This window comes from Entelurus aequoreus, linkage group LG26 (genome assembly GCF_033978785.1).
Source record: "Entelurus aequoreus isolate RoL-2023_Sb linkage group LG26, RoL_Eaeq_v1.1, whole genome shotgun sequence".
Classification (NCBI taxonomy): domain Eukaryota; kingdom Metazoa; phylum Chordata; class Actinopteri; order Syngnathiformes; family Syngnathidae; genus Entelurus; species Entelurus aequoreus.
Genome location: NC_084756.1, coordinates 39049441 through 39075661, shown reverse-complemented (window position 1 = coordinate 39075661; position 26221 = coordinate 39049441). Strand labels below are relative to the sequence as shown.

General features: G+C 39.7%; 1 protein-coding gene across 1 annotated transcript in view; it reads right to left on the bottom strand.

Moving 5' to 3' along the window:
* Positions 1 to 26221, bottom strand: part of LOC133643339 (rho guanine nucleotide exchange factor 10-like protein) — a 76906-nt gene that overhangs the window by 29023 nt on the left and 21662 nt on the right. The window contains exons 3-5 of the mRNA XM_062037826.1: positions 16078 to 16278; positions 15808 to 15964; positions 493 to 635 (exon numbers count right to left, since the gene is read on the bottom strand). Coding sequence (XP_061893810.1) covers positions 493 to 635; positions 15808 to 15964; positions 16078 to 16278 — 501 coding nt within the window. The remainder of the gene's footprint in view (positions 1 to 492; positions 636 to 15807; positions 15965 to 16077; positions 16279 to 26221) is intronic.

Here is a 26221-nt window from a genome sequence, read left to right as displayed (position 1 = left end):
GACATTTTCCCATCATGCACTCTAATAGATTTTAAATGGGTGTAATTAAGAATTTTTGTTAATTTGGGCGTTTTTCAAACTGTCCACAATGTTCAGTGAGCAGGTTGTGTTATGTCTGACCTTTATGTTCCATTTATTTTTTGCACCATGACTAGGGAAGGTTGTTTGGATTGTGTCATATAAGTCAATGCTGCTAAATTGTGTTTATATCATATTTTTTTGTCATTAAAAAAATAGTTTGACGCAAATAAGAATGATTAAAAACGTGGATTTCCACGTTTTTGCGGACATTTCGCTAATTGACCCCCACGCCCCTGCTTATTCCAATGTTAGCATCGACTCTTTATAGTAATGGAAACGCCAGTCGGCCAGACCCACTCCTTTTTTTGGGGGGGGTCCAAAGCGCAGAATATGACAAAAAATAGCAGCTCCCCCGAAGGTTGAAGACATTTGCAGTCACTCGGGTGTGACATGAAGTAACCATCCAATTACCTGAGTGCTGAGGCTGGAGACGTCCACCACGGTGACGGAGTTCCCGCAGCTCGCCCACACCGAGTCGTCCAGTACCAACAGGGTCCGAACCGGCTGTGAACCCAGGTTCACATTTCTGCAGGAGTCCGGGTCCCAAAGGTCATCTGGCAAAAACAGATACCCTTTTTAACCGCATTGTAGACACGTCATGGATGGCGGTGTGTTTCCTACGGCTCAACCAGGACAAAAAAATGAGTAATAAGCCCGGAAAACCAGGTGGGGAAACTTTGACCAAAATAACAACATTTTATACCGACAGTCTATAAAAAATATGGAGCGTGATTTTAGACTCCGAGTTGACTTCCATCCCACATATTCAGGATCAAGTCTTGATTGGAAATGATTCGCGATTCAAAATCAATACTTTTTTAATAACATTGGACGCCAGTTCTATGAACTACATTCCTCCATAAAATAGATACACAGCTCTGATCAATTTATATATCACTTAAAAGAAAACTGGTTTTGTTGAACTCTTAAAAATACGACAAAAAATGTTGTTATCACCTTAAAAACTTAGTTAATGCATGTTTTTATTTCCTGTCCTTTGGAACTATTGTTACGCTGTCTGGTCTTCCCAAAAAGAACATCAAAAGTCTACAACTATTACAAAAAAAATCAGCTGCACGAGTGCTGACGAGGACCAGAGGGCGGGCGCACATTACACCAGTTTTAAAAAGTCGCTGCATTGGCTCCTGGTCCGCTTCAGGCAGGATTTTTAAGTTCTATTATTATATAAATACCACAACAAATAACCTGCCAGAGAGCCTCAAGACTGCAGAGACTTAAAAAAAAAAAAAAAAAGGCTCAAGACTAGGGATGTCCAATAATGGCTTTTTGCCGATATCCGATATGCCGATATTGTCCAACTCTTTAATTACCGATACCGATATCAACCGACACCGATATCAACCGATATATGCAGTCGTGGAATTAACACATTATTATGTCTAATCTGGACAACCAGGTATGGTGAAGATAAGGTACTTTTTAAAAAAAAATGAATCAAATAAAATAAGATAAATAAATTAAAAACATTTTCTTGAATAAAAAAGAAAGTACAACAATATAAAAACAGTTACATAGAAACTAGTAATGAATGAAAATTTGTCAAATTAACTGTTAAAGGTTAGTACTATTAGTGGAGCAGCAGCACGCACAATCATGTGTGCTTACGGACTGTATCCCTTGCAGACTGTATTGATATATATTGATATATAATGTAGGAAGCAGAATATTAATAACAGAAAGAAACAACCCTTTTGTGTGAATGAGTGTAAATGGGGGAGGGAGGTTTTTTGGCTTGGTGCACTAATTGTAAGTGTATCTTGTGTTTTTTATGTGGATTTAATTAAAAAAACAAACAAACAAAAAAATACAGATAATAAAAAAAACGATAATTTCCGATATTACATTTTAACGCATATATCGGCCGATAATATCGGCAGGCTGATATTATCGGACATCTCTACTCAAGACCTTTTTAATCATACTGATCATCTGTTTTTTATTACTATATTGTGTTGTAATATTTCTACTATTATTCTCCCCATGTCATGTTTTTATTCACTTATTAATGTAATATTTGTATTTAAAATGTTATACATAATTTATCATGTTTTATACTCTATTTTTTTGTATATTTTTATACTATTTTTATTTTATTTTTTTCCCATGTGGACGCCTCAAAGGTGGCGTTTTCCCTCAAGTCCTCAGCGCCATGTTTTGTTTTTGCCTTGTTATTGTCAATAGTGCTGTGTGTGTGTGTGTGTGTGTGTGTGTGTGTGTGTGTGTGTGTGTGTGTGTGTGTGTGTGTGTGTGTGTGTGTGTGTGTGTGTGTGTGTGTGTGTGTGTGTGTGTGTGTGTGTGTGTGTGTGTTTGTGAATGCGTCTGTGTATTAGGGTTGTCCCGATGTTGAATTTTGATACTTTTCGATACTTTTCTAAATAAAGGGGACCACAAAAAAAACATCATTATTGTCTTTATTTGAACAACAAATGTTAGTGTACATGAAACATATGTTTATTATTGTCATTTAGTCCTTCAATAAAATACCAGACAACTTGTCTTTTAGTAGTAAGTAAACAAACAAAGACTCCTAATTAGTCTGCTGACGTATGCAGTAACATATTGTGTCATTTATACACCTATTATTTTCTACACATTATGAGGGACAAACTGTAAAAAATGATTATTAATCTACTTGTTCATTTACTGTTAATATCTGCTTATTTTCTCTTTTAACATGTTCTATCTACACTTCTGTTCAAATGTAATAATTAGGGATGTCCGATAATATCGGCCTGTCGATATTATCGGCCGATAAATGCGTTAAAATGTAATATCGGAAATTATCGGTATCGGTTTTTTTATTATCGGTATCGTTTTTTTTTTTTTTGTTTTTTTTTTTTATTATTAAATCCACATAAAAAACACAAGATACACTTACAATTAGTGCACCAACCCAAAAAACCTCCCTCCCCCATTTACACTCATTCACACAAAAGGGTTGTTTCTTTCTGTTATTAATATTCTGCTTCCTACATTATATATCAATATATATCAATACAGTCTGCAAGGGATACAGTCCGTAAGCACACATGATTGTGCGTGCTGCTGCTCCACTAATAGTACTAACCTTTAACACTTAATGTTACTCATTTTCATTCATTACTAGTTTCTATGTAACTGTTTTTATATTGTTTTACTTTCTTTTTTATTCAAGAAAATGTTTTTAATTTATTTATCTTATTTTATTTGATTCATTTTTTTTAAAAAAGTACCTTATCTTCACCATACCTGGCTGTCCAAATTAGGCATAATAATGTGTTAATTCCACGACTGTATATATCGGTTGATATCGGTATCGGTTGATATCGGTATCGGTAATTAAAGAGTTGGACAATATCGGAATATCGGATATCGGCAAAAAGCAATTATTGGACATCCCTAGTAATAATCACTTATTCTTCTCTTCTTTGATACTTGACATTAGTTTTGGATGATACCACACATTTAGGTATGGATGTGATACCAAGTAGTTACAGGATTGGTCATATTCAAAGTCCTCATGTGTCCAGGGACATATTTACTGACTTTATAAACATAATATGAATTTTTTTTAAAGAAAAAAAGATTTTGTGATGATAAAAATATCGATGTAATCATAGTAGTATCGACTAGATACGCTCTTGTCCTTGGTATCATTACAGTGGCTGTCAGGTGTAGATCCACCCATGGCGTTTGTTTCCATTGTGACGGCGGTGAGCTATTGTATCCTCCTAGTGAAGCATGTTTAGCTATTCCTCGTCCTCCAGTGATAATGCTACTTGTAAGAAACCTACTTTATTTGTCGCCATGGAGACGAGGATTAGTGTAGCTACAACACTGCAGACTGAGGATTGACTTTAGCCGATGGTGTTTCCGTGTTATAACTTCACCTTTATCTTGACTTTTTACACCATTCTCCCTTTTCTGTCTCCACACTGTGTCTGCTTGTAAGTACTCTGTGTGTGTCTGCTTGTAAGTACTGTGTGTGTGTCTGCTTGTAAGTACTGTGTGTGTGTGTCTGCTTGTAAGTACTGTGTGTGTGTCTGCTTGTAAGTACTGTGTGTGTGTCTGCTTGTAAGTACTGTGTGTGTGTCTGCTTGTAAGTACTCTGTGTGTGTCTGCTTGTAAGTACTGTGTGTGTGTCTGCTTGTAAGTACTGTGTGTGTGTGTCTGCTTGTAAGTACTCTGTGTGTGTCTGCTTGTAAGTACTGTGTGTGTGTCTGCTTGTAAGTACTGTGTGTGTGTGTCTGCTTGTAAGTACTGTGTGTGTGTCTGCTTGTAAGTACTGTGTGTGTGTCTGCTTGTAAGTACTGTGTGTGTGTGTCTGCTTGTAAGTACTGTGTGTGTGTCTGCTTGTAAGTACTGTGTGTGTGTCTGCTTGTAAGTACTGTGTGTGTGTCTGCTTGTAAGTACTCTGTGTGTGTCTGCTTGTAAGTACTGTGTGTGTGTCTGCTTGTAAGTACTGTGTGTGTGTGTCTGCTTGTAAGTACTCTGTGTGTGTCTGCTTGTAAGTACTGTGTGTGTGTCTGCTTGTAAGTACTGTGTGTGTGTGTCTGCTTGTAAGTACTGTGTGTGTGTCTGCTTGTAAGTACTGTGTGTGTGTCTGCTTGTAAGTACTGTGTGTGTGTGTCTGCTTGTAAGTACTGTGTGTGTGTCTGCTTGTAAGTACTGTGTGTGTGTCTGCTTGTAAGTACTCTGTGTGTGTCTGCTTGTAAGTACTCTGTGTGTGTCTGCTTGTAAGTACTGTGTGTGTGTCTGCTTGTAAGTACTGTGTGTGTGTGTCTGCTTGTAAGTACTGTGTGTGTGTCTGCTTGTAAGTACTGTGTGTGTGTCTGCTTGTAAGTACTCTGTGTGTGTCTGCTTGTAAGTACTCTGTGTGTGTCTGCTTGTAAGTACTCTGTGTGTGTGCTTGTAAGTACTGTGTGTGTGTCTGCTTGTAAGTACTCTGTGTGTGTCTGCTTGTAAGTACTGTGTGTGTGTCTGCTTGTAAGTACTGTGTGTGTGTGCGCTGCCAGGGTCACTCCGACATGCTGCCTTTCTCTCTCCACGACTCCGCGTTTAAAGCCACTTCTAAACATGTTTGTGCTGTGACATTTCCCACTCAACTTGCAGCTTGTTTTTTCTTCTTGGTATGTCTTTTGTTTTGTTATTTGCACAAAAAAAATAAAAAAAAACAAGTCTGTAGACTTTGCGGAGGTGTGCACTTGCGGAGTCTATAATGATTATGTGGAAATATCACTGCTTAGGGGATCTGACGTAACAAGTGGAAGTTTAATACGCCAGTAAAAGCTGATCTGTAAATCCTGTTCCACTCAGGATTGGATACAAAGTCTCCCTACTAACTCACCAGTGCCTCCATGGCAGGGGTCACCAACGCGGTGCCCGCGGGCACCAGGTAGCCCGTAAGGACCAGATGAGTAGCCCGCTGGCCTGTTCTAAAAATAGCTCAAATAGCAGCACTTACCAGTGAGCTGCATCTATTTTTTTTTTTTATTTTTTTTACTAGCAAGCTGGTCTCGCTTTGCCCGACATTTTTAATTCTAAGAGAGACAAAACTCAAATAGAATTTTAAAATCCAAGGAAATATTTTAAAGACTTGGTCTTCACTTGTTTAAATAAATTCATAATTTTTTTTACTTTGCTTCTTATAACTTTCAGAAAGACAATTTTAGAGAAAAAATACAACCTTAAAAATGATTTTAGGATTTTTAAACACATATACCTTTTTACCTTTTAAATTCCTTCCTCTTCTTTCCTGACAATTTCAATCAATGTTCAAGTATTTTTTCTTTTATTGTAAAGAATAATAAATACATTTTATTTTAATTCTTCATTTTAGCTTCTGTTTTTTCGACGAAGAATATTTGTGAAATATTTCTTCAAACTTATTATGATTGAAATTCAAAAAAAATATTCTGGCAAATCTAGAAAATCTGTAGAATCAAATTTAAATCTTATTTCAAAGTCTTTTGAATTTCTTTTAAAATTTTTGTTCTGTAAAATCTAGAAGAAATAATGATTTGTCTTTGTTAGAAATAAAGCTTGGTCCAATTTGTTATATATTCTAACAAAGTGTAGATTGGAGTTTAACCTATTTAAAACATGTCATCAAAATTCTAAAATTAATCTTAATCAGGAAAAATGACTAATGATGTTCCATAAATTATTTTTTAAATTTTTTCAAAAAGATTCGAATTAGCTAGTTTTACTCTTCTTTTTTTCGGTTGAATTTTGAATTTTAAAGAGTCGAAATTGAAGATAAACTATGTTTCAAAATTTAATTGTAATTTTTTTCATGGTTTCTCCTCTTTTAAACCGTTCAATTAAGTGTAAATATCATGAATTATTAATAATAACATAGAGTTAAAGGTAAATTGAGCAAATTGGCTATTTCTGGCAATTTATTGAAGTGTGTATCAAACTGGTAGCCCTTCGCATTAATCACTACCCAAGAAGTAGCTCTTGCTTTCAAAAAGGTTGCTGACCCCTGCTCTATGGTAATGCCCCCCTCTACCTCAAAGAACTGCTCACCCCCAAATCCTCCACACCACACTAGGCTAACCTCCTCCAACCTCCGAGGACAAAGCTCCGAACTATGGGAGACCAGGCTTTCTGCTCCGCCGCTCCCAGTCTGTGGAACGCTCTCCCTGACCACCTGAGGGCACCACAGACTGTTAAAAAGGCTTTTTTTTAGGTATATGTGTGCTAGTTCTAGCTATTAGGCTGGTCTAGTTTTATTTATTTATTTTTTATTTTTTGTACTATTTATTTTGCTTGTTGAGGGCATCTATTTGTGGTTATAGTGTTGTTGTTTTGTTTTTATTTTTTAAATGCACTGTAGCACTTTGAGGTTGTTTGCTCAATGTAAAGTGCTCGTACAAATAAAATCTATTCATAAATTGAGTTTTTCTGTAAAATGACACGATATTCCATGTAGGTTAGCCTGTCGCTCCGGACAGGCTAACCTCCTCCAACCTCCGAGGACGAAGCTCCGAACAATGGGAGACCGGACTTTCTGCTCCGCCGCTCCCAGTCTGTGGAACGCTCTCCCTGACCACCTGAGGGCACCACAGACTGTGGATGCTTTTAAAAAAGGCTTAAAAGCCCTTCTTTTACAAAAAAAAAAGCCTATTTTTTAGATATATGCATACTAGTTTTAGCTATTTGGCTGTTCTAGTTTTTATTTTTTTCTTTATTACTCGTACAAATAAAATCTATTCATAAATTGAGTTTTTCTGTAAAATGACATGATTTATTTATTTATTTATATTCCATGTAGGTTAGCCTGTCGCTCCGGACAGGCTAACCTCCTCCAACCTCCGAGGACAAAGCTCCGAACTATGGGAGACCGGGCTTTCTGCTCCGCTGCTCCCAGTCTGTGGAACGCTCTCCCTGACCTCCTGAGGGCACCACAGACTGTGGATGCTTTTAAAAAAGGCTTAAAAGCCCTTCTTTTACAAAAAAAAGCCTATTTTTTAGATATATGCATACTAGTTTTAGCTATTTGGCTGTTCTAGTTTTTATTTTTTTCTTTATAATCTTTTTTTAATGAAACTGTAGCACTTTGCGATTGTTTACTCAATATAAAGTGCTTTTTTACAAATAAAATCTATTATTATTATTATTATATTACAATTAAGACTCGAAATTAACGCAATGAATCCGACATCACGAATAATCAGATTAAACATGTTAGCATAATCAACCTTTTTCACGTTGTCATTATGCGGTATTGTGTGTTGAATTTTGAAGACAAAAAAAATCATGAATTCCGCGTTGAATTAAGGCTGTGAATACTTTCCGGCCACACTGTCATTTTCCCACAATACATCTTCCTTTTTTTTCCTCTCCCCTCTTTGTGGCACTCTAAAAGATGGAGACAAAATGGACGGGCACACTTTCGCACAAAACACTGCTACTTGCTGGATATCTTCATCACCACTTCTCCCTCGTTCCGCTCGGTCGGAGTGAGAAGGAAGCAGACCTTTTCTCCTACGAGGATTAATCACAAGGCCCACTTTGCGGCCGCCGTGGAGGCGCTTGGTAAATTGAATTACATAAGCATTTCCTTTGCTGCGCATTAATGAAGTGAAATTAGAGAGTGGGCTGCACCCGGCCATTTAATTAACATTTGGAGTTGTTTATTTCTGCCTGGCCTTGCGTTACAACGCCTTTTGACATCCATCCATCCATTTTAATTGCTTGGTGTGGTATAAAGGTCATTCATGCACCTTTTGAAAAACACACTTATACTACGGAGTGCAATTCCGGTAGAATGCTGCACGTGCGCAAGTCGCCAAACCGTGCCAGCCGCCGAGACGTGTGAGTGGAACTGAAATGTTGGAATGTCCAGGGTGAGTGGACTGTGTGGATGTGGGAACACTTCCAATTGGGTCAAAAATGGTGCAAAAATGTGAGAAATTTGGGCATTTTAGAACTTTGAAAGTGTCCATTCATTTGAGTGGGAATTTTCCTGGAAATTTGGGAATTTCGGGATAAAAATAAAGATAATATCACAATTTTTCTAGATGATATAAATGGGTTAGTGGAAATGTTTGAATGGGTTGAGAAATGTTGACGTAGTAACGCTTTGTAATTGAGAATTGGTATTTCAGGTTTCCTGGAAATTTGGGGAAAATGTAGGAAAAAATGTTTTAACTCTAGATGTCCGACTAACCGCCGAGACGCGTGAGTGGAACTGAAATGTTGGAATGTCCAGGGTGAGTGGACTGTGTGGATGTGGGAACGCTTCGAATTGGGTCAAAAATGGTGCAAAAATGTGAGAAATTTGGGCATTTTAGAACTTTGAAAGTCTCCATTCATTTGAATGTGAATTTTCCTGGAAATTTGGGAATTTCGGGATAAAAATATAGATACTATCACAATTGTCCTGGATGATATAAATGGGTTAGTGGAAATGTTTGAATGGGTTGAGAAATGTTGACGTAGTAACGCTTTGTAATTGAGAATTGGTATTTCAGGTTTCCTGGAAATTCGGGGAAAACGTAGGGAAAAAAATTGTAACTCTAGATGTCCCGACTAAGAGGAATGTTTTGATGGTGGAACGCTTGGAATTGGTTGAACAAAGTGGACGGTGAAACAAAAGGTTGAAAATAGGGCTTTGGAAAACCTGGATTACAGGGAATTCCTGGAATGTTTTTGAACTTGGAAAAATGGTATTTTGAATGTCCAGTATGAGTGGAACGTGCTAAAAGTAGAACGGTTTGACTCAAGTGAGAAATGTGGGAATTGTGCGAGTTTTCAATGGGAAATATTTCCGAGAAAACCTGGATTTTTGGGTAATCTGGGGTATATGGGAAACATTTTTAGAAATCCCTCGATTCCCGGTCCAGCCAAACGTTTTGATACTCGAACGGTTGTGACCGGATGAAGACTGTGGGGGCGCTGGAGGGCACCAACATTTTTGGGAGGAATGATAACAATAAAAACTAGAATTTATTGAACCTCCGAGACGTGTGAGTGGAACTGAAATGTTGGAATGTCCAGGGTGAGTGGACTGTGTGGATGTGGGAACGCTTCCAATCGGGTCAAAAATGGTGCAAAAATGTGAGAAATTTGGGCATTTTAGAACTTTGAAAGTGTCCATTCATTTGAGTGGGAATTTTCCTGGAAATTTGGTAATTTCGGGATAAAAATAAAGATAATATCACAATTGTCCTGGATGATATAAATGGGTTAGTGGAAATGTTTGAATGGGTTGAGAAATGTTGACGTAGTAACGCTTTGTAATTGAGAATTGGTATTTCAGGTTTCCTGGAAATTTGGGGAAAATGTAGGAAAAAATGTTTTAACTCTAGATGTCCCGACTAACTGCCGAGACGCGTGAGTGGAACTGAAATGTTGGAATGTCCAGGGTGAGTGGACTGTGTGGATGTGGGAACGCTTCCAATCGGGTCAAAAATGTGAGAAATTTGGGCATTTTAGAACTTTGAAAGTCTCCATTCATTTGAATGGGAATTTTCCTGGAAATTTGGGAATTTCGGGATAAAAATAAAGATAATATCACAATTTTTCTAGATGATATAAATGGGTTAGTGGAAATGTTTGAATGGGTTGAGAAATGTTGACGTAGTAACGCTTTGTAATTGAGAATTGGTATTTCAGGTTTCCTGGAAATTTGGGGAAAATGTAGGAAAAAATGTTTTAACTCTAGATGTCCCGACTAACCGCAGAGACGCGTGAGTGGAACTGAAATGTTGGAATGTCCAGGGTGAGTGGACTGTGTGGATGTGGGAACGCTTCGAATTGGGTCAAAAATGTGAGAAATTTGGGCATTTTAGAACTTTGAAAGTCTCCATTCATTTGAATGGGAATTTTCCTGGAAATTTGGTAATTTCGGGATAAAAATAAAGATAATATCACAATTGTCCTGGATGATATAAATGGGTTAGTGGAAATGTTCAAATCGGTTGAGAAATGTTGACGTAGTAACACTTTGTAATTGAGAATTGGTATTTCAGGTTTCCTGGAAATTTGGGGAAAATGTAGGAAAAAAAATTGTAACTCTAGATGTCCCGACTAAGAGGAATGTTTGATGGTGGAACGCTTGAATTGGTTGAACAAAGTGGACGGTGGAACAAAATGTTGAAAATAGGGCTTTGGAAAACCTGGATTACAGGGAATTCCTGGAATGTTTTTGAACTTGGGAAAAATGGTATTTGAATGTCCAGTATGAGTGAGACGTGCTAAAAGTGGAACGGTTTGACTCAAATGAGAAATGTGGGAATTGTGCGAGTTTTCAATGGGAAATATTTCCTAGAAAACCTGGAATTTTGGGTAATCTGGGGTGTACGCGAAACATTTTTAGAAATCACTCGATTCCCGGTCCAGCCAAACGTTTTGATACTCGAACGGTTGTGACCGTATGAAGACTGTGGGGGCGCTGGAGGGCACCACATTTTTGGGAGGAATGATAACAATAAAAACTAGAATTTATTGAACCTCCGAGACGTGTGAGTGGAACTGAAATGTTGGAATGTCCAGGGTGAGTGGACTGTGTGGATTGTGGGAACGCTTCCAATCGGGTCAAAAATGTGGGATATGATATGATTGTATATTTCCAATTCATGGTCAATGGGGAGAAAATTACCTGAAATTCCAGGAAAACCAAGAATTTGGGGAAAGGGAAAGCATGTTTTTGCATTCGATATATCGGAAGAGTAGCGAGAGTGGATGGTTGAGAAGTCGGAATCAGGTTAAAAAATGGCGCACATTTTTGAGAATTCAGGGCATTGTAGAACTCTGAATATGTCCATTCATTTGAATGGGAATTTCCTGGAAATTGCGTGAAAACCGTGATTTTTTTGTTGAAAATATTGATACTAGAACAATTGTCTTAGATTATATGAAAGGATTGGTGTTGGAGTTTTTGGAATTGGTTGAAAAATGTTGACGTAACAGTTTGAATTGAGAAACCCTGGAATTTCAAGAAAACCAGGAATTTGTATGCAAACATTTTTTTTAGATGTCCCAACTAAGACAGTGTTTCCCACACATTCATTTATTTGTGGCGGCCCGCCACGAAAGAATTATGTCCGCCACAAATAGATTTTTTAATTTATTTTATTTTTATTTTTTGTCCTGTCCAGCTTCTCAGGCAAATCATATAGTTGATGTAGATGCCCATATAGGCTGTTCACATTTACTTTACAAAAGAGAAGTGTAGGATACTTCTCTTGTTGCCTTATTTGTATTTGACCACTACTGTTTTCTGTTTATTTGTTACTGACTGTGGCAGGACACCTCTGCCTCTGTTTCACTTTATGTTGCTGGTAAATAATATGCTTGTAGTAGTAGGCTAAAGTTAAATTATTTAGTATGCACTAATTAAAGGGGCAGAGCTTTAAGAGACATTTTAGCTTTTATATTTTATAAGATATATTTTTCGTAAGAACCACAATTAATAAATATATTTCAGTGAATAACTTATTGTTCAAATCTGTATATAAATATGTACATAAAGTGTTGTAATTATATTGTAAAATGGATGGATGGATGGATGTTTAAAACAAAACTGTTATTAATTAGTAAGTATGCATTTTTTGAGCTTTTTTAGAGAAAACCATATCATTGTAGTAAATTATGCAAATTACTCGATGATGTCATTGTGACCACGCCCCCACCGCCACAGGTATCTTGTCAGTTTATGGGAAACACTGTAAGAGGAATGTTTTGATGGTGTAATGAACAATGTGGAGGGTGAAACCGCTAGAACAAAGGGTGAAAATACCATTCAAGTTAAGAAAAAAGTTCCAGTATTTCCCAGAATTCCTGGAACTTTTATGAACTTGAATGGTATTTTGAATGTCCAGGATGAGTGGAACAATACGTTTTGGGTGTGAAATGTGGTTTTCAATGGGAAAACAATGAATTGTAGGTCATCTCAGGTATTTGGGAAACCATTTTAGAAAGCCCTCTGTGGTGGGGTGTGGCCTGCGGAGGAGCGGGGTGTGTCGGGACCGGCTTCGAGATTAGCGGCAGGTGCGTAGATGACACGGCTGTGAGTGGTTGTCTGATGACCTGCCGCTCCGTAAATAAATCATTGTACGCAAAGATGGACACGGCTGTCAAGTCTATCTTGGGTGGTCCAGAGAACCCGGTACACCCTCGGTTCCCGGTCGAGCCGAACATTTTGATACTCGAACGGTTCGGACTGGATGAAAACTGCGGGCGCTGGAAGGCACCAAAGTTTCAGTTTGGAATGATGACAAAATAAACGAGTTTTTGGCGTACAGAACATTTGTGTGAATGCCCAGAAAGTGAGCAGTCATTCCCCCCAAGCCACACGGGTGATGTACCCCTCTTAGCTCAGCCAGGCCGTGGTCACAGAATGTGCACAGTCTTAAGCCAAACATTTCCACACCCAGGTGACGCGTGTGACCTCGATGGCGAGACACGGCCATGACGTGCTGTGCGCTTTTCCAACTTTCAGACAGCCCCCACGCAGTCAAGCACCCTCGGTCTTCACCAGACGTCCCCGAGCCTCCCCAGACTGTCTACAGTCCCTAACGTCCACAGCGGGAAAACCACTGATAATATTCACTTGAGGCTCAGAGTAATTAATCATCCTTTCTTCTGGTGTGCCTGGCAGGCCTGGTAGACGTGATAGCGCACATCCAGGTAGGACGGCGGGCTGCGGGGAAGGAGTAACGCCTCACCGCGGCTGACATCTTGTCTCCTGCGCGCATACCTGAAGAATCGCCGGCGATGAGGAGAAGGCTGCATCTGCTCCGTATTTCATTTACCCAGAAGCGCCTCACATGTGGCAGGTAACACGCCGACACAATAGGCGCCACGCGGCACCAGCAAGATACAAAACATTGTCCAAAAACTGTGTGGAGGAGATAATAACAGCCGTCAATCAGCATGAATTCTTTGTGTGCGGCTGGGAGCCCAATGGGGGCGGTCCTTTTGAAGGAGGCGGGGCCGCTACGCCACATCCGGTTTATATAATTGCGAGGAGTACACGGATTGGCTCTCAAATATGGAAGAAACAAGTCCACAATTGCAATCGTTATAAAAACGGACGACGATATGTTTGCCGACAAGGACAGGAAGTGGAAGACCGGGTGGAGCAACTGTTGCGAGTGTGTGGGGTTGCAAAGGGGTGGAAAGTTTCCGGATATTTACCACGGGAAGTTAAGCTCGGGAAGTTTGGAAATATTGACCATTTTTTGTTATTCAAAGTTGGACACCGTCCATGGGAATTCACGGGAATATGTGGGAATTAATGGGGAATTACAATAATGATATATTATTAAAGGCCTACTGAATTGAATTTTTTTTATTTTAAACGGGGATAGCAGATCTATTCTATGTGTCATACTTGATCATTTCGCGATATTGCCATATTTTTGCTGAAAGGATTTAGTATAGAACAACGACGATAAAGATCGCAACTTTGGTATCTGATAAAAAAAAGGCTTGCCCCTACCGGAAGTAGCGTGACGTAGTCAGTTGAACATATACGCAAAGTTCCCCCTATTGTTTACAATGATGGCCGCATGAAGTGAGAGAGATTCGGACCGAGAAAGCGACAATTTCCCCATTAATTTGAGCGAGGATGAAAGATTTGTGGATGAGTAAAGTGCAAGTGAAGGACTAGTGGGAGTTGAAGCTATTCAGATAGGGAAGATGCTGTGAGAGCCGGGGGTGACCTGATATTCAGCTGGGAATGACTACAACAGTAAATAAACACAAGACATATATATACTCTATTAGCCACAACACAACCAGGCTTATATTTAATATGACACAAATTAATCCTGCATAAAAACACCTGCGTGTTGGTTATGCTAGCTCCTAGCTCCTATGCTAGCTCCTAGCTCCATAGAACACGCCAATACAATTCAAACACCTGATCAACACACACAATCACTCAGCCCAAAAGACCGTTCACCTAACCAAGGTTCATAAAGCTCATATATTTTTAAAAGTTACGTACATGACGCGCACATACGGTCAAGCTATAAAATGTTTAGCAGCCAAGGCTGCATACTCACGGTACCTGATATTCAGCTGGGAATGACTACAACAGTAAATAAACACAGACATATATATACTCTATTAGCCACAACACAACCAGGCTTATATTTAATATGCCACAAATTAATCCTGCATAAGAACACCTACGTCTTTGTTATGCTAACTCCTAGCTCCTATGCTAGCTCTTAGCTCCATAGAACACGCCAATACCATTCAAACACCTGATCAACACACACAATCACTCAGCCCAAAAGACCGTTCACCTAACCTAAGGTTCATAAAGCTTATATATTTTAAAAAAGTACGTACATACGCAAAAAAAAAAGTTGCGCACATACGGTCAAGCGATAAAATGTTTAGAAGCCAAAGCTGCATACTCACAGTAGCACGTCTGCGTCTTTGTCATCCAAATCAAAGTAATCCTGGTAAGAGTCTGTGTTGTCCCAGTTCTCTACAGGCGTCTGTGTATCGAAGTCAAAAGTCCTCCTGGTTAGAGTCTCTGTTATCCGAGTTCTCATCTTGACTGCATCTTTCGGGAATGTAAACAAAGAAGCGCCGGCTGTGTACTGTTGTTGCTGACTTCGTTCGAAAAATACGTCCGTTTCGCACCGACAACTTTCTTCTTTGCTTGCTCAGCTTCCTTCTCCATAATGCAATGAACATGATTGAAACAGATTCACCAACACAGATGTCCAGAATACTGTGGAATTATGAAATGAAAACAGAGCTTTTTCGTATTGGCTTCAATGTGGAAGGCATACCCGTGTTCGCCGGTCTACGTCACGCGCATACGTCATCCTCAGAGGCGTTTCGAACCGGGAAGTTTAGCGGCAAATTTAAAATGTCACTTTATAAGTTAACCCGGCCGTATTGCATGTGTTATAATGTTAAGATGTCATCATTGATATATAAACTATCAGACTGCGTGTCGGTAGTAGTGGCTTTCAGTAGGCCTTTAAAGTTCAAGTTAAAATACCAATGATTGATTTCTGCTCGCCCGACATTGTCACGGTATTTATTTGTCGCGTTTTCCCTCTGCTCACTACTTTTGTTTTACCTCTCTTTTTGAAATGGAGCTGATCTGTGCCCTTTATGCAAAGTGATTTTATATTTATTCATCAGTGCATTATTGATACATGATTGTATTGTGTTCAGTATGCACTTATGGGGGATGTGAGACCCCTGATGTGGGAAGTAAGCAGGGGTGTGGTGGAGACTTACCGCTGTCTTTTCTCCCGTAAACCACCATGGTTCCGTTGCGAAGACCGGCAAACAGGAAGTTGGGCGAGTGTTTCAGACACATGACGGGGCAACCCTCGGGGTTACTGAGGGTCAGGAGGCATTGAGCTGCCGTGTCCACGCTGCCGTAGACAGAATTCTGAAGAAGACCACCAATGAATTAGCATTCCACAGCTCACGCAGCTTGATTACAGGACTAGGACATTCATGAAGACTATGTTACACTAGACTCTCACCGTCCGTCGTCCCAACCCCACGCAGATGTTGGCAGCGTTCCCCGGCGTGGCCTTGGGATCTCCAGGCTCTGCCTCCTCGCTCAGAGAACATTCCGGCACATATTCCAGACACCTGATGGCCGACCCTACTTGCAGGCTCTTCACTTGCCCTCAGCACAGGTCTGTTGAGGGAGAAGATCTCCACGTGGCCCTGGGAGGCTTCACCACCGCCTGCCACCTGCAGGGAGAAAGAGCTCATTTCAAGTACAAAATGGGAACATCCATCCAACTTATGCTACGGCTTTTTCTTGGCTAACGGCTAAATTATGGAATGGATTAAAGCAAAGAAATCAAACAAGGTACTAGAATGGTCCACTTTAAGAAACTGTTCAACCTCAATGTGTTTACAAAGTAACAAAAAAGAACCTCATTAAAAAAGGAGAACATCTTATTAAATAAAGATATTAATTAGTTTTCTGTTTTGTATGACCTTCCGTTTTACTGCCCTGTTGCAGACACCGTTTGGAAACAATTGAGGTATGTAAAATTGTTTTTTTACCAAATTACTAGAGATGTCCGATAATATCGGCAGACCAATATTATCAGCCGATAAATGCGTTAAAATGTAATATCGGAAATTATCATATCGTTTTTTTTTATTATCAGTATCGTTTTTTGTTTTTTTTTAATTAAATCCACATAAAAAACACAAGATACACTTACAATTAGTGCACCAAGCCCAAAAAACCTCCCTCCCCCATTTACACTCATTCACACAAAAGGGTTGTTTCTTTCTGTTATTAATATTCTGCTTCCTACATTATTTATCAATATATATCAATACAGTCTGCAAGGGATACAGTCCGTAAGCACACATGATTGTGCGTGCTGCTGCTCCACTAATAGTACTAACCTTTTAACAGTTCATTTTACACATTTTCATTCATTACTAGTTTCTATGTAACTGTTTTTATATTGTTTTACTTTCTTTTTTATTCAAGAAAAATGTTTTTTAATTTAGTTATCTTATTTTATTATTATTTTTAAAAAGTACCTTATCTTCACCATACCTGGTTGTCCAAATTAGGCATAATAATGTGTTAATTCCACGACTGCATATATCGGTTGATATCGGTATCGGTTGATATCGGTATCGGTAATTAAAGAGTTGGACAATATCGGGATATCGGCAAAAAGCCATTATCGGACATCCCTACAAATTACTCTATGTAAATAACTCATTTCACAACGTATATATCTGAGGCTTATAGTCCCGTGCGGCTAATATATGAAAACATTGTTATGTTGTTCGGTTCCAAGTCGCTCCTCCTCCCCCAACGTTGACCTCGGCACTCTGACCCCGTATCTCAGCGACTGTGTCACAAACCTGGGGGGTAAAGTTCCACTCAGATTTTAAATTCGAAAAACAAATCAGCAGCGTCGTACAAAAAAGCTTTTATCAACTACGCCAAATAGCGAAAGTGAAACCGCTTCTATCAGGACATGATCTCGAGAAATTAATCCACGTCTTTATCTCGACTCGTTTAGACTACTGCAATGCCCTGTATGTAGGCATTAGCCAGTATGCCCCTGTATGTAGGCATTAGCCAGTATTCCCTGTATGTAGGCATTAGCCAGTATGCCCTGTATGTAGGCATTTAGCCAGTATGTCCTGTATGTAGGCATTAGCCAGTATGTCCTGTATGTAGGCATTAGCCAGTATGTCCTGTATGTAGGCATTAGCCAGTATGCCCTGTATGTAGGCATTAGCCAGTATGTCCCTGTATGTAGGCATTAGCCAGTATGCCCTGTATGTAGGCATTAGCCAGTATCGCCCTGTATGTAGGCATTAGCCAGTATGTCCTGTATGTAGGCATTAGCCAGTATGTCCTGTATGTAGGCATTAGCCAGTATCGGCCCTGTATGTAGGCATTAGCCGAGTATGTCCTGTATGTAGGCATTAGCCAGTATGTCCTGTATGTAGGCATTAGCCAGTATGCCTGTATGTAGGCATTAGCCAGTATGTCCTGTATGTAGGCATTAGCCAGTATGTCCTGTATGTAGGCATTAGCCAGTATGTCCTGTATGTAGGCATTAGCCAGTATGTCCTGTATGTAGGCATTAGCCAGTATGTCCTGTATGTAGGCATTAGCCAGTATGCCCTGTATGTAGGCATTAGCCAGTATGTCCTGTATGTAGGCATTAGCCAGTATGTCCTGTATGTAGGCATTAACCAGTATGCCCTGTATGTAGGCATTAGCCAGTATGTCCTGTATGTAGGCATTAGCCAGTATGTCCTGTATGTAGGCATTAGCCAGTATGCCCTGTATGTAGGCATTAGCCAGTATGTCCTGTATGTAGGCATTAGCCAGTATGTCCTGTATGTAGGGCAATTAGCCAGCATGTCCTGTATGTAGGCATTACCTGTATGTAGGCATTAGCCAGTATGCCCTGTATGTAGGCATTAGCCAGTATGTCCTGTATGTAGGCATTAGCCAGTATGTCCTGTATGTAGGCATTAGCCAGTATGCCCTGTATGTAGGCATTAGCCAGTATGCCCTGTATGTAGGCATTAGCCAGTATGTCCTGTATGTAGGCATTAGCCAGTATGTCCTGTATGTAGGCATTAGCCAGTATGTCCTGTATGTAGGCATTAGCCAGTATGTCCTGTATGTAGGCATTAGCCAGTATGTCCTGTATGTAGGCATTAGCCAGTATGCCCTGTATGTAGGCATTAGCCAGTATGCCCTGTATGTAGGCATTAGCCAGTATGCCCTGTATGTAGGCATTAGCCAGTATGCCCTGTATGTAGGCATTAGCCAGTATGTCCTGTATGTAGGCATTAGCCAGTATGTCCTGTATGTAGGCATTAGCCAGTATGTCCTGTATGTAGGCATTAGCCAGTATGCCCTGTATGTAGGCATTAGCCAGTATGTCCTGTATGTAGGCATTAGCCAGTATGTCCTGTATGTAGGCATTAGCCAGTATGCCCTGTATGTAGGCATTAGCCAGTATGTCCTGTATGTAGGCATTAGCCAGTATGCCCTGTATGTAGGCATTAGCCAGTATGTCCTGTATGTAGGCATTAGCCAGTATGTCCTGTATGTAGGCATTAGCCAGTATGCCCTGTATGTAGGCATTAGCCAGTATGTCCTGTATGTAGGCATTAGCCAGTATGTCCTGTATGTAGGCATTAGCCAGTATGCCCTGTATGTAGGCATTAGCCAGTATGTCCTGTATGTAGGCATTAGCCAGTATGTCCTGTATGTAGGCATTAGCCAGTATGTCCTGTATGTAGGCATTAGCCAGTATGCCCTGTATGTAGGCATTAGCCAGTATGCCCTGTATGTAGGCATTAGCCAGTATGCCCTGTATGTAGGCATTAGCCAGTATGCCCTGTATGTAGGCATTAGCCAGTATGCCCTGTATGTAGGCATTAGCCAGTATGTCCTGTATGTAGGCATTAGCCAGTATGCCCTGTATGTAGGCATTAGCCAGTATGTCCTGTATGTAGGCATTAGCCAGTATGCCCTGTATGTAGGCATTAGCCAGTATGTCCTGTATGTAGGCATTAGCCAGTATGTCCTGTATGTAGGCATTAGCCAGTATGCCCTGTATGTAGGCATTAGCCAGTATGTCCTGTATGTAGGCATTAGCCAGTATGCCCTGTATGTAGGCATTAGCCAGTATGTCCTGTATGTAGGCATTAGCCAGTATGTCCTGTATGTAGGCATTAGCCAGTATGCCCTGTATGTAGGCATTAGCCAGTATGCCCTGTATGTAGGCATTAGCCAGTATGTCCTGTATGTAGGCATTAGCCAGTATGCCCTGTATGTAGGCATTAGCCAGTATGTCCTGTATGTAGGCATTAGCCAGTATGTCCTGTATGTAGGCATTAGCCAGTATGTCCTGTATGTAGGCATTAGCCAGTATGCCCTGTATGTAGGCATTAGCCAGTATGCCCTGTATGTAGGCATTAGCCAGTATGCCCTGTATGTAGGCATTAGCCAGTATGCCCTGTATGTAGGCATTAGCCAGTATGTCCTGTATGTAGGCATTAGCCAGTATGCCCTGTATGTAGGCATTAGCCAGTATGCCCTGTATGTAGGCATTAGCCAGTATGTCCTGTATGTAGGCATTAGCCAGTATGCCCTGTATGTAGGCATTAGCCAGTATGTCCTGTATGTAGGCATTAGCCAGTATGTCCTGTATGTAGGCATTAGCCAGTATGCCCTGTATGTAGGCATTAGCCAGTATGCCCTGTATGTAGGCATTAGCCAGTATGCCCTGTATGTAGGCATTAGCCAGTATGTCCTGTATGTAGGCATTAGCCAGTATGTCCTGTATGTAGGCATTAGCCAGTATGCCCTGTATGTAGGCATTAGCCAGTATGCCCTGTATGTAGGCATTAGCCAGTATGCCCTGTATGTAGGCATTAGCCAGTACGTCCTGTATGTAGGCATTAGCCAGTATGTCCTGTATGTAGGCATTAGCCAGTATGCCCTGTATGTAGGCATTAGCCAGTATGTCCTGTATGTAGGCATTAGCCAGTATGTCCTGTATGTAGGCATTAGCCAGTATGCCCTGTATGTAGGCATTAGCCAGTATGTCCTGTATGTAGGCATTAGCCAGTATGCCCTGTATGTAGGCATTAGCCAGTATGTCCTGTATGTAGGCATTAGCCAGTATGTCCTGTATGTAGGCATTAGCCAGTATGCCCTGTATGTAGGCATTAGCCAGTATGTCCTGTATGTAGGCATTAGCCAGTATGTCCTGTATGTAGGCATTAGCCAGTATGTCCTGTATGTAGGCATTAGCCAGTATGCCCTGTATGTAGGCATTAGCCAGTATGCCCTGTATGTAGGCATTAGCCAGTATGCCCTGTATGTAGGCATTAGCCAGTATGCCCTGTATGTAGGCATTAGCCAGTATGCCCTGTATGTAGGCATTAGCCAGTATGTCCTGTATGTAGGCATTAGCCAGTATGCCCTGTATGTAGGCATTAGCCAGTATGTCCTGTATGTAGGCATTAGCCAGTATGCCCTGTATGTAGGCATTAGCCAGTATGTCCTGTATGTAGGCATTAGCCAGTATGTCCTGTATGTAGGCATTAGCCAGTATGCCCTGTATGTAGGCATTAGCCAGTATGTCCTGTATGTAGGCATTAGCCAGTATGCCCTGTATGTAGGCATTAGCCAGTATGTCCTGTATGTAGGCATTAGCCAGTATGTCCTGTATGTAGGCATTAGCCAGTATGCCCTGTATGTAGGCATTAGCCAGTATGTCCTGTATGTAGGCATTAGCCAGTATGTCCTGTATGTAGGCATTAGCCAGTATGCCCTGTATGTAGGCATTAGCCAGTATGTCCTGTATGTAGGCATTAGCCAGTATGTCCTGTATGTAGGCATTAGCCAGTATGTCCTGTATGTAGGCATTAGCCAGTATGCCCTGTATGTAGGCATTAGCCAGTATGCCCTGTATGTAGGCATTAGCCAGTATGCCCTGTATGTAGGCATTAGCCAGTATGCCCTGTATGTAGGCATTAGCCAGTATGTCCTGTATGTAGGCATTAGCCAGTATGCCCTGTATGTAGGCATTAGCCAGTATGCCCTGTATGTAGGCATTAGCCAGTATGTCCTGTATGTAGGCATTAGCCAGTATGCCCTGTATGTAGGCATTAGCCAGTATGTCCTGTATGTAGGCATTAGCCAGTATGTCCTGTATGTAGGCATTAGCCAGTATGCCCTGTATGTAGGCATTAGCCAGTATGCCCTGTATGTAGGCATTAGCCAGTATGCCCTGTATGTAGGCATTAGCCAGTATGTCCTGTATGTAGGCATTAGCCAGTATGTCCTGTATGTAGGCATTAGCCAGTATGCCCTGTATGTAGGCATTAGCCAGTATGCCCTGTATGTAGGCATTAGCCAGTATGCCCTGTATGTAGGCATTAGCCAGTATGTCCTGTATGTAGGCATTAGCCAGTATGTCCTGTATGTAGGCATTAGCCAGTATGCCCTGTATGTAGGCATTAGCCAGTATGTCCTGTATGTAGGCATTAGCCAGTATGTCCTGTATGTAGGCATTAGCCAGTATGCCCTGTATGTAGGCATTAGCCAGTATGTCCTGTATGTAGGCATTAGCCAGTATGCCCTGTATGTAGGCATTAGCCAGTATGCCCTGTATGTAGGCATTAGCCAGTATGCCCTGTATGTAGGCATTAACCAGGCCTGCAGCTCGTGCAGAACTCTGCTGCTCGTCTGCTAACACAGACCCGCAGACGTGAGCACATCACCCCTATATTAGCGTCCCTTCACTGGCTCCCTGTGTGTTACCCAATCAACTTTAAACTCCTTTTATTTGTTTTTAAATGTCTAAACAACCTCGCGCCAACATATCTCTCCGACCTCCTTCAGCCTTACTGGCCCACCCGATCCCTAAGATCCGCCGATCAGCTGCTACTGACGGTCCCGGACACAAGGCTGAAGCTTAGAGGTGACAGAGCTTTCGCCGCTGCTGCTCCCAAGCTCTGGAATGACCTACCTCTGAGTGTTAGACAAGCCTCCTCTCTTCCTGTTTTTAAATCTCTCTTAAAAACATACTTTTATTCCATGGCTTTTAACACTGAGTGATGTCCACCCTGCAATGGCGCCCCATAATACACCTGCTGTCAACCTGTTTTTATGTTTTTTATTTATTTATTTATTTTTCATCGTGTTCTGTTTGTGTTGTGTTGTGTTTGCTCGGTTCTCGTATTATCTTTTAACCTGCCCATTGTACAGCACTTTGGCTACCCCTGTGGTAAATTTTAAATGTGCTTTATAAATAAAGTTGATTTGATTTGATTTATTTCTTCTATAATTTAGACGGTCCAGCTGTATAGTTGGGAAAATACAGTACATCTAAAAATGTGTGTTTTGGGGAAACAGCATCATACCATATTTTCCGGACTATAAGCCGCTACTTTTTTTCCCAAGCTTTGAACCCTGCGACTTATACAAAGGTGCAGCTAAACTACGTCTTTTTCTTGGCTAACGGCTAAATTATGGAATGGATTAAGCAAATAAATCAAACAAAGTACTAGAATGGTCCACTTTAAGAAACTGTTCAAAGTGTTTACAAAGTAGAAAAAAGAAGTATGCATTTTGAACCTTACTAAAAAAGGAGAAAATCGTATTCAATAAAGACATCAATTAGTTTTGTTTTGTTTGATCAGCCGTTTTACTGCCGTGTTACAGACACTGTTTGGAAACACTTGAGGTATGTAAAAAACAAACTTTTACAAAATTATTCTATGTTAATAAATAATTTCACAAAGTATATATCTGAGGCTTATAGTCCGGTGCGGCTAATATATGAAAAAAATCTTTATGTCTTCTAAAATTTGGTGGGTCTGGCTCTATAGTTTGGAAAATACAGTACATATTTTTTTAAACTAAAAATGTGTGTTTGTAGAAAAAAAGCAACATACCATATTTTCCGGACTATGAGCCGAAACTTTTTTCCCAAGCTTTGTACCCTGCGACTTATACAAAGGTGCTGCTAAACTACGTCTTTTTCTTGGCTAACGGCTAAATTATGGAGTGGATTAAGCAAATAAATCAAACAAGGTACTAGAAACTTTAAGAAACTTTTCAACCTCAAAGTGTTTACAAAGTAGAAAAAAGAAGAATCCTGATAAACATTTTGAACCTCATTAAAAAAGGAGAAAATCTAATTCAATAAAGACATCAATTAGTTTTCCGTTTTGTTTGATCAGCCGTTTTACTGCCGTGTTACAGACGCCGTTTGGAAACAATTGACGTAGGTTGTTTTTTGTTTTTTTTTACAAAATTACTCTATGTAAATAACTCATTTCACAAGGTATATATCTGAGGCTTATAGTCCGGTGCGGCTAAAAAATGAAAAAATCTTTATTTCTTCTCAAATTTAGTTGGTCCGGCTCTATAGTTCAGAAAATAGAGTACATCTTTTTTAAAACTAAAAATGTGTGTTTTTAGAAAAAAGGCAACATACCATATTTTCCGGACTATAAGCCGCTACTTTTGTCCCCAAGCTTTGAACCCTGCGGCTTATACAAAGGTGCTGCTAAACTACGGCTTTTTCTTGGCTAACGGCTAAATTATGGAGTGGATTAAGCAAAGAAATCAAACAAGGTACTAGAATGGTCCACTTTAAGAAACTGTTCAAAGTGTTTACAAAGTAGAAAAAAGAAGAATCCTGATAAACATTTTTTTAAACTCATTAAAAAAGGAGAAAATCTTATTCAATAAAGACATCAATGATTTTTCTGTTTTGTTTGATCAGCCGTTTTACTGCCGTGTTACAGACACTGTTTGGAAACAATTGAGGTTGGTAAAAAAATTTTTTTTTACAAAATTACTCATTTCACAACATATATATCTGAGGCTTATAGTCCGGTGCGGCTAATATATGAAAACAATCTTTATTTCTTCTCAAATTGAGTTGGTCCAGCTGTATAGTTGGGAAAATACGGTACATCTTTTTTTAAACTAAAAATGTGTGTTTTTAGAAAATAGCAACATACCATATTTTCCATATCCATATCATATTTTTTTCCCAAGCTTTGAACCCTGCGGCTTATACAAAGGTGTGGCTAATCTACGGCTTTTTCTTGGCTAACGGCTAAATTATGGAGTGGATTAAGCAAAGAAATCAAACAAAGTACTAGAATGGTCCACTTTAAGAAACTGTTCAAACTCAATGTGTTTACAAAGTAGAAAAAAGAAGAATCCATTTTGAACCTTGAATCGTATTCAATAAAGACATCAATTAGTTTTCTGTTTTGTTTGATCAGCCGTTTTACTGGCGTGTTACAGACACCGTTTGGAAACACTTGAGGTATGTAAAAAACAAACTTTTACAAAATTATTCTATGTAAATAAATCATTTCACAAGGTATATATCTGAGGCTTATAGTCCGGTGCGGCTAATATATGAAAAAAATCTTTATGTCTTCTAAAATTTGGTGGGTCTGGCTCTATAGTTTGGAAAATACAGTACATATTTTTTTAAACTAAAAATGTGTGTTTTTAGAAAAAAAACAACATACCATATTTTTCGGACTATGAGCCGCAACTTTTTTCCCAAGCTTTGTACCCTGCGGCTTATACAAAGGTGCTGCTAAACTACGTCTTTTTCTTGGCTAACGGCTAAATTATGGAGTGGATTAAGCAAATAAATCAAACAAGGTACTAGAAACTTTAAGAAACTGTTCAACCTCAAAGTGTTTACAAAGTAGAAAAAAGAAGAATCCTGATAAACATTTTGAACCTCATTAAAAAAGGAGAAAATCTAATTCAATAAAGACATCAATTAGTTTTCTGTTTTGTTTGATCAGCCGTTTTACTGCCGTGTTACAGACGCCGTTTGGAAACAATTGACGTAGGTTTTTTTTGGGGTTTTTTTTACAAAATTAGTCTATGTAAATAACTCATTTCACAAGGTATATATCTGAGGCTTATAGCCCGGTGCGGCTAAAAAATGAAAAAATCGTTATTTCTTCTCAAATTTAGTTGGTCCGGCTCTATTGTTCGGAAAATACGGTACATCTTTTTTAAAACTAAAAATGTGTGTTTTTAGAAAAAAAGCAACATACCATATTTTCCGGACTATAAGCCGCTACTTTTTTCCCAAGCTTTGTACCCTGCGGCTTATACAAAGGTGCGGCTAAACTACGGCTTTTTCTTGGCTAACGGCTAAATTATGGAATGGGTTAAGCAAAGAAATGGTCCACTTTAAGAAACTGTTCAACCTCAAAGTGTTTACAAAGTAGAAAAAAGAAGAATCCTGATAAACATTTTGAACCTCATTAAAAAAGGAGAACATTTTATTCAATAAAGATATCAATTAGGTTTCTGTTTTGTATGACCCACTGTTTTACTGCCCTGTTGCAGACATCGTTCGGAAACACTTGAGGTATGTAAAGATAACTCATTTCACATATCATATCTGAGGCTTAAATGCGGCTAATATACGCAAAAGTATGTATTTCTTCTAAAAGACAATATAGTTTGGAAGACATGGTAAAAATATTTTTTTAATAGCAGAACTGCCAACTATTTGATTGCTAAAAAGGCAAGTGAACGTTTGATTACATTGCAGGAATGTGACAGTTGCTGACATTCTAAAAAAAAGAAGCATGTTGATTTAAATCAAATGAT